The 15,301-nt window shown below is 38.8% G+C and overlaps 1 protein-coding gene across 6 annotated transcripts in view; it reads left to right on the top strand.

Moving 5' to 3' along the window:
- The window catches only part of rpgrip1l (RPGRIP1 like), a 225,429-nt gene that overhangs the window by 56,448 nt on the left and 153,680 nt on the right, over positions 1-15,301 (top strand). For all 6 annotated transcript variants that reach the window (XM_043706988.1, XM_043706986.1, XM_043706987.1 and 3 more), the window contains exons 6-7: positions 4,959-5,102; positions 14,436-14,541. In XM_043706988.1, the coding sequence (XP_043562923.1) occupies positions 4,959-5,102; positions 14,436-14,541 (250 nt within the window). The remainder of the gene's footprint in view (positions 1-4,958; positions 5,103-14,435; positions 14,542-15,301) is intronic.

Genomic DNA, 15,301 nt, shown 5'->3' with positions numbered 1-15,301 from the left:
AGGTGACCATTTTCGAAATAGTGATCATGATACAGTTAGATTTTACATCTTTATTAAAAGGATTAAAGATAGAATGGGGGAATAAAATTTCTTAAATCGGAGGAGGGCAAACTTTACAAAGCTGAAAGATGGTGGCTAAGGAGGACTAATTACACTACTTGAAAGGAAGTCTGTGACAAGTCATGGAGGCATACAAAGTTAGACTTTATAAGCACAGATATTAAGAATACCAATGCCAAATCTAGGTTTCTTGGTTATCCAGAAGTATACAGGCTAAGATAAAGCAGAAAAGTAGAGCTAATGACAGTTTCAAAAAAGTAATAATTTTTATACTCTAAACTTCTTAAAGTATAATAGTGAAATGAAAAAGGAAATTAGGAAAACAGAGCAAATTTGAGGAAATGTTGGCCAGCACAATCCCAAACTGTTTTATCACTTCATTAACAGCAAGAGGATGACTAAGGAAATGGTTGAATTTTTCAGAGCTGTAAATGGCACTTATGCTTTGATGCAAAAATATTGTGGGTGAGTTCTTCATGAGTATCTTGTCTCTTTATTCACAATGGGGAAGAATAATGCAGACATTCTAGAAAAGAGGAAGAATGTTAAATATTAGATTAAAGAACATAATGAAATGGGAAGTTGCAGAGGGAAAATCTTGAAGCTACATAAATCTCCAAATCTGGGTGAATCCTAGAAAGCAAGGGAAGAATTCTGGAAATAAGTGACCAGTACAAGAAGGACTGCACCTAAATTGGAAGGGGACTAATATACTGGCAGGGAGATTTGCTAGAGCTGCTAAGGAGAATTTAAATTAGTAAGGGTGGGGGTGTGGGGGGAACCCAGGGAGATAGTGAGGAAAGAGATCAATCTGAGACTGGTACAGTTGAGAACAGAAGCAAGTAAAACAGTCAGGGCAGGCAGGGATAAAGCAGAGAACAAGGTAGGACTGGTAAATTAAACTGCATTTATTTCAATGCAAGGGGCCCAACAGGGAAGGCAGATGAACTCAGGGCATTGTTAGGAACGTGTGACTGAGATATCATAGCAATTACAGAAACATAGCTCAGGGATGGACAGGACTGGCAGTTTAATGTTCCAGGATACAAATGCTACAGGAACGACAGAAAGGGAAGCAAGAGAGGAGGGCGAGTGGCGTTTTTGATAAGGGATAGCATTACAGCTGTATTGGGGGAGGATATTCCTGGAAACACATTCAGGGAAGTTATTTGGGTGGAACTGAGAAATAAGAAAGGGATGATCACCTTATTGGGATTGTATTATAGACCCCCTATTTTTCAGAGGGAAATTGAGAAACAAATTTGTAAGGAGATCTCAGTTATCTGTTAGAATAATAGGGTAGTTATGGTAGGGGTTTTTAACTTTCCAAACATAGACTGGGACTGCCATAGTGTTAAGGGTTTAGATGGAGCGGAATTTGTTAAGCATGTACAAGACAATTTTCTGATTCAGTATGTGGATGTACCTACAAGAGAAGGTGCAAAACTTGACCTACTCTTGGGAAATAAGGCAAGGTAGGTGACTGAGGTGTCAGTGGGGGAGCACTTTGGGGCCAGCCACCATAATTCTATTTGTTTTAAAATAGTGATGGAAAAGGATAGAGCAAATCTAAAAGTTGAAGTTTTAAATTGGAGAAAGGCCAATTTTGACGGCATTAGGCAAGAACTTTCAAAAGCTGATTGGGCGCAGATGTTCGCAGGTAAAGGGACGGCTAGAAAATGGAAGCCTCCAGAAATGAGATAACGAGAATCCAGAGAAAGTATATTCCTGTCAGGGTGAAAGAAAAGGCTGGTAGGTATAGGGAATGCTGGATGACTAAAGAAATTGAGGATTTGGTTAAGAAAGAGAAGGAAGCATATCTCGGGTATAGACAGGATAGATCGAGTGAATCCTCAGAAGAGTATAAAGGCTGTAGGAATATACTTAAGAGTGAAATCAGGAGGGCAAAAAGGGGACATGAGATAGCTTTGGCAAATAGAATTAAGGAGAATCCAAAGGGTTTTTACAAATACATTAAAGACAAAAGGGTAACTAAGGAGAGAATAGGGCCTCTCAGGAGCAACTACTCAGGAGCTTGGAAAAAATGCAGTGGATCCTCCCATAATGAACACATTAGCATGTTAGCAGTTTGCCAATCTGCTGGAACACTCCAGAAATCCAGTATTCTGGAATATTTCAGTCAATGCCTCCAATTATCTCATAGTCACTTCCCACTTCAAAACTCTTGATTGCAGGCCATCAGGTCCTGACCACTTGTCTGTGTTTAGACCCATTAGTTTGTCAAAAACTTTGTTCTTCATGATAGAGACATTTATAAGAGCTTCCCTCCAATTATTATCTTGTTTAACTTTTATTTTAGGATGTTTTCAGGATGGAAAGCATGTAAAATATTGATTTAAGTTACAGCCACGTCTCTGCCCCCTATTACCAACTCTGCATCCTACAGGGGTCCCAGACTTCCTTTAGCAACTTTTGTTTTTGTATATCCAAAGCATCACTTGCTGATAGTTTTTATATGTTTTACCAATTTACTTTCACAATCAATTGACTGTCAAAAAACAAGTCTAGTTCACTAATATCCTTTAGGGAAGGAAACTGTCATCCTTACCTAGTCTGGCCTACGTGTGACTCCAGGCCCACAGAAATGTGGTTGACTCTAAACTGCCCTCTGGTCAATTAGGGTGGGCAGTGAATGCTGCCGAGCCAGTGATGCCCTCATCCTATGAATGAATTAAAAAAACAAAATTCTCCCTCTTTATTACCTTCATGTCATCTACTACTGGTTCCTAAAAAAATTCCCAATCCTCTGATCATTAGTTTGGATCATCTATGTGGACTTTAGTTTTTGAATCAATATCGATGAAAACCCTATGATCAAGTATCTGTATTGTATAGCCTGATTACTATGCCTCCGTGAGTGAAGGACGAGAGACCGCCAGAGTATTGGTTTGTATTTGCATCAGAAAGTTTAAAATCCATGTATGAATTAAAACTACAAGCTGGTCAGGTGTTTCTAAAGTAAACTTTCTAAGTTTCTTCACTACTGCGTTGACCATGAAAGGATGATGAAAAAAAACTTTATGCTGTTTTGTCCAGAGTTTAAAGGACAGGCAAAGGAAAAACCATTGGCACTCAGTTATGATGTTCTTTTACAACTTGTTCAGTGTGTTTGCTTTTGTTTAAGTTGAGCTTTTATAGCTTTGTTAATGCAATACTCGATAATGTAAGTTAGACATCAATTAGATCATAAGACCATAAGATTTAGGAGCAGAATTAAACCCATTTGATCATCACTGATATGTTTCTTAACTCCATTGTACTGCCTTCTCCCCATAATCCTTAATTCCCTTATCAATCATGAACTTATCGCTATGTTAAGTACAGCCTATGATGGTCATTCACTGTGGTAATGAGTTTCACACATTAACTACCTTCAGTCTGAAGAAATTCCTCCTCATCTTAGTTCTATAAGGTCGTCCCTTCACTCTGTGGCTATGCTCTCGGTTCCTGGTCCCTCCAGCTAGTTGAAAGATCTTTTCCACATCCACTCTATTCAGGCCTGTCAGTTTTCTGTAAACTTCAATCAGATACTCCTTCATCCTTCTAAACTAAATCAAGTACAGACTCAGAGTCATCAATCGTTCCTCATATGACAAGCCCTTCATCCCCAGGATCGTACTTGTAAACCTCCTCTGACAATATATCCTTCTTCAGATAAGGGACCCAACACTGCTGACAATATTCCAAGCACGGTCTGACCACAGTCTTATCCAACCTCAGCAATATATTTCTCCTCTTGTATTCTAGTCCTCTTGAAATGAAGCTGAAAAATGTGTTGCTGGAAAAGCGCAGCAGGTCAGGCAGCGTTGAAGGAACAGGAGAATCGACGTTTCGGGCATAAGCCCTTCTTCAGGAAATCTTGAAATGAATGCAAGCATTACATTTGTCTTCCTAACCGCCAACTGAACCTGCGTGTTAACAGTATGAGAATCCTGAACAGCAGCTCCCAAGTCCCTTTGTGCTTTGGATTTTGAAGCATTTTCCTGTTTAAAAATAGTCTATGCATCTCTTCTTCCACCAAAGTGCATGACCGCACACTTTGCCAGATTGTATTCCATCTGCGACTTCTTTGCCCACTCGCCTAGCATGACCACATCCTTCTGCAGTCTTCCCACTTCCTCAACACTACATGTGTTTGCATCAGAAAGTTTAAAATCCATGTATGAATTAAAACTACAAGCTGGTCAAGGTGTTTCTAAAGTAAACTTTCTAAGTTTCTTCACTGTACTGTGTTGACCATGAAAGGATGATGAAAAAAACCTTATGCTGTTTTGTCCAGAGTTTAAAGGACAGGCAAAGGAAAAACCATTGGCACTCAGTTATGATATTTAAGTCTTTCTTTTACAACTTGTTCAGTGTGTTTGCTCCACATATCTTTATGCAATCTGCAAACCTAGCAACAACACCCTCAATTCCTTCGTCCAGATTGTTAATGTGTAATGTGAATAGATGTGACCCAACACTGACCCCTGCAGAACTCCTCCAGTCACCAACAACATTTTGGCAGAAGTCTTGACGATTTTCACATGAGAACTAGATATCACCACTAGATATGTAATTTTAAAAGAAAGTAGAAGGCCTCCAATTATCCTGAGTATCAACTGTGATTTTGTGATCGTTCAAAAACATGAGCATTATAATTAATGACCAATAACCCTGAGATATTGCCCCCAATATTTATTTCAGTGTCCTTTTATATCATTTTTCAAATTGTTTACTTCTGAATAACATACTTGGCATCTTTCATTTTATTTTGAAAATGTTAACACAATTGCAGTATAGTCATAAGACATATGATAAGGTAACCAATCAGAATCAGTTGTCTACTGATTGCTTAATGAATTAATTAATTCGTGGTTCACTGGTATGATATTTAGGGAGAATTGCATTGAATCCCAGAAGGTGCAGATGGAAGAGATGGAACAGTCTATTGAGATATTGAGAGAACAGATTAGGAAGAAGGATAAAGAATATGAGGAGTCCCTTCTGCATCTCAGAGAGGATCAGGCATCGGGACAGAGGTAAGAAGAAACTGCTTTTTCTCAGTTTTTAAGACAGTTAAACTTTAATTCTGTAATTCTGTCAGTCGGACATTGGCTCAGATTTTGTCATGAACAGCCAGATGATAGTGCTCACTGCTAACTTTGTACAAAGCTGATCGTAAAGATCTAACAATTCCTTTCCATTGGATTTCCCCTATCTAAATATTAATTGAGTACTAAGCGAAGGTATCTTGCAACTGTCATCTCATCTTAGGGCAATCAGCATAAAGAAATTGTTACAGACAACAAACCAAGCAGTAAAATCCTTAATCTATTCAAGTAAGAGAGCAAAATAAATGGCTGGGTAATTTCCATAGGATTAAAGTAGAAATGAAGAAGGGTTTGGTATTACCTTTATTGGTCAGTGTACTGAGTATAGGAGTTGGGCGGTCGTGTTGTGGCTGTACAGTACATTGGTTAGGCCACCTTTGGAATACTGCATTCAATTCTGGTCTCCTTACCAACGGAAAAATAATGTGAAACTTGAAAGGGTTCAGAAAAGATTTACAAGGATGTTGCCAAGGTTGGAGGGTTGGCCTGTTGGAGCGGCTGAATAGGCTGGGGCTATTTTCCCTGGAGTGTCAGGGGCTGAGGGGTGACCTTACAGAGATTTATAAAATCATGAGGAGCATGGATAGAGTGAATAGTCAAGATCTTCTCCCCAGAGAAGGGGAGTCCAAAACTAGAGGGCGTAAGTTTAAGGTGAGAGAGGAAAGATTTAGAAGAGTCCCGAGGGGCAGGTTTTTCACACACTGGGTGGTGCACGTATGGAATAAACTGCCAGAGGAAGTGGTCAAGGATAATACAATTACAACATTTAGAAGGCATCTGGATGGGCATATGAATAAGAAGACTTTAGAGGGATATGGGCCAAGTGCTAGCAAATGGGACTAAATCAATTTAGGGTATCTGCTTGGCATGAACAAGTTGGACCGAAGGGTCTGTTTCATGCTGTACATCTTTATATGACTCCAAACTTAAATAGTATAAACTGGAAAAAAAAATCATTTAAAAGACATTTTTAACAAGTATGGAAAGTTGTGATTCCATAAAAACCATGTAATTTTTTGGGACATGAGAGGCTATTCAGTACTAATTATGAACTTAGCGGGTTTTTAAATGCTCAGTTACATCTTATTCAGCAGCAAGACTAATATTCTGAAAGTACATGTTCTGGTTAGTTCAGGGTTTTTGAACTGATTGCAATCTACTGGGTGTTCAACAATGCATACTACAGAAAAAGGTAGGATGACTGACAGAAACTTCTGAACTTCTGCATTTAACACCACAAATGCAAACTGATAGTCTCTGCATATGACTACTGTAAGCTCTAAGTCACCCAGAACCAGGTGAAATGCAACTAATGCTAATAAAGTGGTAAGATCAAAAGTTACTTCAATATCCAATATATATGATACATAGAACATAGAAGAATACAGCGCAGTACAGGCCCTTCAGCCCTCGATGTTGCGCCGATCCAAGCCCACCTAACCTACACTAGCCCACTATCCTCCATATGCCTATCCAATGCCCGCTGAAATGCCCATAATGAGGGAAAGTCCACCACTGCTACTGGCAGGGCATTCCATGAACTCACGACTCGCTGAGTAAAGAACCTACCCCTAACATCTGTCCTATACCTACCCCCCCCTTAATTTAAAGCTATGCCCCCTTGTAATAGCTGACTCCATACGTGGAAAAAGATTCTCACTGTTGACCCTATCTAAACCCCTAATCATCTTGTACACCTCTATCAAGTCACCCCTAAATCTTCTTTTCTCCAATGAAAACAACCCCAAGTGCCTCAGCCTTTCCTCATACGATCTTTCTACCATACCAGGCAACATCCTGGTAAACCTCCTCTGCACCCGTTCCAGTGCCTCCACATCCTTCCTATAGTAAGGCGACCAAAACTGCACACAATACTCCAGATGCGGCCGCACCAGAGTCTTATACAACAGCATTAAGGAATCATAACTATGGTTTCAGCTATTATTCTTTTACAAGAGTGAAAACAATGTAACATACTCTTTTGCAAGCCTCAGTAATAATCACAAAATAACTGAATTATTGCTAGCAACCTATTTGGTTCATGTTCTCTGGGAAGAAATCTATTGTACTATCCAGTCTCGTCTATAGGTGACTCCAATCGGGAATCTTAATTGACTTTTCAAATGGCCCAGCAAACGACTCATTTCAAAAATGCCAGTGTGCTAGCAATGCTTACTTCACAAGTATGAATTATGAAAAAAAATTGTTCACGTTTCTCTTCATTTGTATACAAAGATTCTTAAACCTTATTTAAGGCTTCCGATACCACAAGCTGGAATAGATTATCAATTTGAATTAATAAGTTAAATAGCATTTTAAACATGGAAATATGTAACAAATATAGAAAAAGTGAATCTAATACACGACTTCAGAGTACAGTCTGACTTTAGGACAAGTTATGTGGCAAATGTTAACTTTGCGATTGAGCAGGAGTTTGTGATCCAAAAAGTGATTACGACTGGAATAGACTTTCAGTGGTACAGGAGGTACACTACACTGGAATCATCTAAGAGATGCTTAAGTGCCATGATGAGGAGGACTGTGTATTTTTTGAGAGATTTCAGGCTTTGTCAAATTATTTTAATTGTGTTAATATACAAATAAACAAAAAATGCCTAAATTCAAGTATCCCAATGTCAGGACACTGGATTCCTACACAGAAATGATCCAGTGTTATTGCACCAAATTCAAATGATCAAATTGTTCCTGATTCAGTTCACCAGTCTCGTCCCTTCAATTTTCAGTCACCATGGACAATAAACTAGACAGGTAAAATGCTGACTAATCTTAATGGTGCAGGGCCATCATTTCAAAAATATCCTTGATATCCATGTAAGTCAGGCATAAACTGGCATTCTTCTAAATTCACTCTTGCAGCTGTCATAAACCAAGCACAGCAATATTGAATATATAGCCCTATGTTTATATATACATGTAACATCTACATGCATTTAACTTATGTGTATTTATTTCTTGCATATTCATAGTATCTCCTATGACATCCTCCAATCCCACAGCCTTCTGAGTTTCTGTCCTTCACTATTTTGATCTTCCTGTGGATCCCCAATTTTACTTAGTCTGTCATCCTGGCCATATTCTCAACATCTCAAGATGTCACAGTAGAGTGAACAGCCAATAGAGAACTTCAAACCAGCATCCACAGGAAAACAACACATACGGACCAATATTGAACTTCAGAAACAATCATCCCAACACCACAAACTGCATTAGAACATTATTTCAATAAGCCACCACACTCTGTAGCACAGAGGAACTACAAAGAGCAGAGGAAAATCACCTATACAGCGTATTCAAAAAGAACAGGTACCCAATGAACACAGTCCACTGTTTTCTCAGCAACAAACCCAAACAAACAGACAAAACGTGTCCAGAAACCGTAGCCACTCTCCCCTACATCAAGGACATGTCGGAAATGACTGCCAGACTACTCAAACCTCTTGGCATCATGGTAGCCCACAAACCCACCAACACACTAAAACAGCAGCTAATAAACTTGAAAGTATAGCAGTCAACAAGCAAAACTAATGTCATTTACAAAATACCTTGCAATAACTGTAACAAACACTACATTGGACAAACAGGCAGAAAACTAGCCACCAGGATACATGAACATCAACTAGCCACAAAAAGACATGACAAAGACGAAGGTGAGGACTGCAGATGCTGGAGATTAGAGTCAAGATTAGAGTGATACTGGAAATGCACAGCAGATCAGGCAGCATCAGAGGAGCAGGAAAATCGATGTTTTAGGCAGGAGCCCTTCATCAGAATGAGCTGCTCATTCCTGATGAAGGGCTCCTGCCCGAAACATTGATGTTCCTGCTCCTCAGATGCTGCCTGACCTGCTGTGCATTTCCAGCACCATTCTAATCTTGACAAAAAGACATGACCCCCTCTCACTAGTATCCTTACATACAGATGAGGAAGGACACTGCTTCGACTGGGGCAACACATCCATCCTAGGACAAGCCAAATAGAAACACTCACGAGAATTCCTAAAAGCATGGCATTCCAACCAGAACTCTATCAACAAACACATCGACTTGGATTCCATTTACCACCCTCTGAGAAAAAGAACAGGAAATGACATCACCATGGGAAATGACATCACCAACCAAAGAAACCGAAACACAAATGAAAGTGGGTTGCTAACAACTGTGCTTCACCAGAGGGTCACTGATGATGTTACCTAGTATGGTGATGAAACATTTAAAACTTAACCTTCCACCTCAGTAAGCAAACTTACATCCAGAACCTCAACCTGAGCTACAAAGCTTCTCAAAACTCACTAGTATTCTCAACTGGCTACAAGCTAAATTCTGGAATTTTCTCCCAAAATTCCTCTGCCTGTCCACAACTCATTCCTTTAAGATGCTCCTCAAAACCAAACTCTGACATCTTACTGAATATTTCTTCATGTGCTTGGTGCAAACTTTTGATTGGTAGTGCACTTGTGAGGGACTCTGAGACATTTCACTATTGTAAAGCACTGCAATAAATGCAATTTTTGTTTGTTGCTGTACCTTGTATAATTTATTTCATATGCTTCAAATGTATTTTCTGCACTTGCTCAATTCTAAATTTGGCATCCAAAGTCCATCATTTAAGTATCATAGAGTCATAGAGATGTACAGCATGGAAACAGACCCTTCGGTCCAAACCATCCATGCCGACCAGATAACCTAACCCAATCTAGTCCCACCTGCCAGCACCCGGCCCATATCCCTCCAAACCCTTCCTATTCATATACCCATCCAAATGCCTCTTAAATGTTGCAATTGTACCAGCCTCCACCACTTCCTCTGGCAGCTCATTCCATACCCATACCACCCTCTGTGTGAAAAAGCTGCCCCTCAGGTCTCTTTTATATCTTTCCCCTCTCACCCTAAACCTATGTCCTCTAGTTATGGCCTCCCAACCCCAGGGAAAAGACTTTGCATATTTACCCTATCCATGCCCCTCATAATTTTGTAAACCTCTATAAGGTCACCCCTCAGCCACCGACGCTCCAGGGAAAACAGCCCCAGCCTGTTCAGCCTCTCCCTACAGCTCAAATTCTCCAACCCTGGCAACACCCTTGTAAATGTGCTCGCCAAAGTTGATAACTGAAGTGCTCATTCCTAAGAAATGATAATTTGTCATTTCTGTAAATTTTTAACATGATATCGAAGGGTAAAATCTTCAAAGTCCTTTTGAATTTAGTAAGTTTGCTTTGTATGCTTACCTGTCTACTTTAGTTTGCCTTTAGTTATACAAACTTTAAAGTCACTATGAAGCAGTGTTGTAAGGTAATTGCTGTTTCAGTTAATCAAATTGGTCGATGTTGGTGAGGCAGATGGTTAGGATGTCAGATATGCCATGGAGTGGTGTTTTGGCAGATGCAAGTGGTTAGTTTCAGTTTAAGATTTCTTCAGGAGTTAGAGTAGGTTTATAATCTTCGAATATTTCTTGGGTAATTAATACACTTAAATGAGCTTGGAACTCTTTGAATAATCTGATTTAGAGGGGCATTTTGGAGGGTTCCACAGATAGCGGAATTGCTCAATGGAATGTTTAGTTTCCCAGGCAATTCCATCAGAGTCAGCTATGTCAAAATTTCTTCATGATCCTGTCACACAACTCCAGTCTACACTGCTGTAACAACTATCTTCCCACCGGAATTTCTGGGCAACTATGTTTTACCAGATAACCACAGCAATTAAGTTGGGATTTGCAGATCGTTTTTATTTGTTTACTACATGTAAACAATCTAGAAATCTGTACAGGAATACTGTTTTGTTCTGATGCCATATAAGCTCTCAGTGAAAAACATTCTGCAGTCATGTGTTCCGCACGTTTTTCATTTCCTCCTCTTAGGCAAGTTTTAGAACACATTTATGGCCTTGTGGTTCTTGTGCTAGCAACTTACTTAACCAGAAATTTATTTTTGTCTCTGACATATATATTAGATATGTTTATTCAGATATATATATTCTTTTGCAAATGCATTGATCCTGTAAGTATAAGTGCACAAAGTAGATGCATTCTTTCTTTCTATGTCAGTCCACAATACAAATCTCTGAGTTCAGTTCCAGAAATTTGCTAAACTGAATTTCAAAGAATACAGTGGTTACTGCTTCTTACACAACTAGATATATATAAATTTGTCACCTGTGAGGTTTCTTTGCATTTTAATGTTTGGAACAAAATATTGTCAATTCTCATTTTATGAATACTAAGTTTTTAATGTAGCTATTTACAAATTAGTTATGTGCAATAAATAGTTCCAGCAAAATATCACCACCAATCCCATAAGTGGCATCAGTCATTCATAGATGACTGTCAATAAAACACTAACCATGGAGAAATAATTATATTTTCTGTTAATGAGGTTGCCAGAATTGCTTCTGGTCAGCATTTGTGCATCTATACCTGAACAGTGGATTTTGTATGAACACAACAATTAAGAGCAAAAGAAGACCACTTAGTCTGGTGCTGTCCTTTTGCAGAGCAAGAGTGGGGAATGGTCAGGTTGGATTCAGCAGTGGAGTAAGTGGAGATCGGGGGTAGAATGGGGCAGGTATGTTCTGGTTAGAGTCTGAGGGAGTGTAGTTGGTGTGTGTAAAGTAAGTGGAGGGTCTGATCAATTGTTACTCTGGAGTTAGACTGTGTACCTAATAGTCTAAGATTTCACGTGTGACTATTTACTTAATTATATCAGGACCCTCTGAATTTCCCAATTTAAGAGGAGACTTTCTGAGAATTCCAGGGATAGAGAAATTTTCCAGCAAAATATTAAATTTCCTAGGCAATTCCTTCGGAGTCTGTAATAATGGAGCTTCCACAAGGTTCTCATGTGCGCCTCTGATCTATGCTGGAATAATGACTGTTTGCCTTTGGAAAATCCGGAAAAACCTGAGGCATTGTTGCATTTCAGATTATTAACAGTGAAACCTTGCATTTTCAGGTGGTTTGCAGGTGTGTTTTCCTTTTTGTTTAATATATATTTCTGTTGCAGTTTTGAAATCATTTTTTTCAAAGAATATATATAAAATATGTAATGAATTTGGTAAGAGAAAAAACTTGAAAAACTTGGAAGCATGTTCCAGTATTTCCCTATCCCATATATTTATCATAGAATGCTCACAGTGTGAGGAAACAGGTCATTTGGCCCAACAAGACCACACCAACCCTCCAAAGAGTAACTCACCCAGACCGTAATATTCTACATTTACCTCTGACTAATTAGATTTTTTTTTAGATTAGATTACATTACAGTGTGGAAACAGGCCCTTCGGCCCAACAAGACCACACTGACCCGCCGAAGCGAAACCCACCCATACCCCTACATTTACCCCTTACCTAACACTACGGGCAATTTAGCATGGCCAATTCACCTGACCCTGCACATCTTTTTTGGACTGTGGGAGGAAACCGGAGCACCCGGAGGAAACCCACGCAGGCACGGGGAGAACGTGCAAACTCCACACAGTCAGTCGCCTGAGGCGGGAATTGAACCCGGGTCTCAGGCGCTGTGAGGCAGCAGTGCTAACCACTGTGCCACCGTGCCGCCCACGAGCCACTGTGCCGCACCTAACCCACACATCCCTGAATACTATGGGCAATTTTAGCATGGCCAATTCAACTGACCTGCACATCTTTGGATTCTGGGAGGAAACCGGAGCACCCAGAGGAAACTCACGCAGACACAGAGAAAATATGCAAACTCCACCCGAGGCTGGAATTGAACCTGGGTCCCTGGTACTGTGCTGCCCAAATGTTGTATTTAAAAACCCAAAACAAGTTGTGTTATTTTTTGTTTGAATTATTCAAAGACAATTGTAATTTCAAACAAAACTGGATAGCATGACTATCTGATCAGAATGGTCAACTTTTTTTTGATTGATTTGTGAGGAATATTGAAAACATATTGAAGAAGCACAGTTCAAATTTCCAATAATAACCTGACCAAACCAGTTAATATATTGCACAGAAACTGAATAGTATTTGGTAGAGTATATTTTATACAATATTCTTATAACGCACAACAAATCTGCCTCAAGGCAAATACAAGTATTCTGCCCATTATATGCTGTCTAAAATCCATTTTTCATTTCTGTGTTACACAACGAAAGAAACATTTCATAAAATATTTAACATTTTTGGAGATAACAGCTCTATTCTATTAGGTTCCATATTTTGGGTAATAGGATTTTCTTCTCTAGGTGAGATTGTCTGCTTTGGGGCATGATGCACCTTTTGTGATTTTTTTTTTAAATTAATGCCAAGGAGAAGAAATCACATAGAGGCATGTCATAAGCCTGATGTAGAGCAAAACTTTTCCTTCCTGTACTCCTAACAGAAGTCAACTTCAACCACAAACATTGCCTACTACTTCAGCAGGACATTTCCACGGTAACCAGCATTTTTCTTATGGGTTCTCTGATTAAGGTAGTAAATTTACAGATAGTTTTATCCTGTGTCTATTCAGTAGCAAGAACCAGTCTGGAACTGCATTTCACATGGGACCCTTACAGCTGTCAAAAAAAATGTTTGTCTTATCAGCCTGAATTGAATCCAAGCCATGTCCTGGACGTGAAATGAAAATGTGCTAAACTCTACTCACTACTAAATTCTCCTGCCTCCACACATTCTTTTTTGCCTGTTTATGTACTTTACATAAAAGAATCAAATCATTACTCTTAAAAGTGCAACCTAAAGAAACACTAGACGTACAGGCAATTACACTTACATTTAACTTTCAGGCTTCCTGAAATACATAGGATTGGAGTAAAATCTTACAAATATTTCCATTTTTCTGTAAACCATTTGGTTTAGTTTGATGATGCACTTTGATACAGCTAGTTAAAGTATTACATACTGCCATAACAGCATGCTACTGACAAATATCTAGTTTTAAACAACATTTGTGGTATGGACATTGCATATAACAAAGCGATATTATGTAAAATGAGGAAAGTCATTCAATGCACCAATTCTCTCCTCAGTGCTACAGTTAAAAATGTCCATCCTTCTAAGGTTTGGAACATGTATCTTTCTATTCACATATTTTTCATGTTTGCTTATCAGACTTATTTTCTTGGCAGTTGTAATTTCAGATAAATAAAGGTTAACAGTGTGTTTAACTCCTCAGAGGGCTGGTAGGAAAGAAATTGTGATATAATCTGTTTATACCAAAAAAAAGTCTATTCTCAGTTCAGTATTGTCCATGATGTAGTGCAACACTTTTTATCTTTATAGGACAGCAATCAAAGACAATGTGGAGATGATAAAGCTACAGAAACAGCTTGTGGAGAAAGGAGCTGCACTTACTGTCTTGGAGGGAAAATATTTGCAAATACAGGAGGTAAGAGTTCTATAGTTAAAAGCAACACCGCTATTCCCAAGACACAATGTGTCTGATGCAACTACATGTATATAATTAAGTAAAAAAAGTAAAGGCTTTGAAAACTCACAGAAAATGCATTGTGAAGGTGCTGTGGTAAAATAAATAATAAGCAAATGTAGAAGGAATAAGAAAATGCTTAAAACCCGTCTGACTACTTTTCCTCATTGGTATCTACCTACAGTACCCATGCTGATTAGTTAATCTGCCTGTTTTCTCTGTATCAAACACATCGGAGAACTTGCACCACTGTTACGTTAGAAGATTATCTGTCCTTAATGCTTTCAGTGTGTGCTACTTTACTTCATAAATGGTAACGTGATAGTTTATTTCATAAATTAGAGGTTTACAGGTGAGGAAGTGATTTACAACCGATTAACTGACATTTGGTTTTTTGGCTCAGCAAAATTGTTTATATTTTACTTCATACCCTCTTTTAATTCATTTATTCCAGGAATTGTCCACCTGCTCCCTTAACCCAATTTCTGCTAAACAATTGACTATCTCATTTTTTTCCCTTACCCAATGTTAGATTACATTGAAAATGATTTGCTGTCATCCCGTACTAAATTACCTAACTTGCAAACCTTGTTTTAAATGACTTATTTAGCTCAGTTCTTGTACACGGCTAGCGTTCAATTTCTTGACATAGCTTGTGAAACATTAACAGGATGGGTCTTATCATAGAGTCAAATGTATTGTCTTTTGTTTCAGCAGACCA

Source organism: Chiloscyllium plagiosum, chromosome 17 (assembly GCF_004010195.1).
Source record: "Chiloscyllium plagiosum isolate BGI_BamShark_2017 chromosome 17, ASM401019v2, whole genome shotgun sequence".
NCBI lineage: Eukaryota > Metazoa > Chordata > Chondrichthyes > Orectolobiformes > Hemiscylliidae > Chiloscyllium > Chiloscyllium plagiosum.
This window is presented reverse-complemented; position numbering and strand designations above follow the sequence as displayed.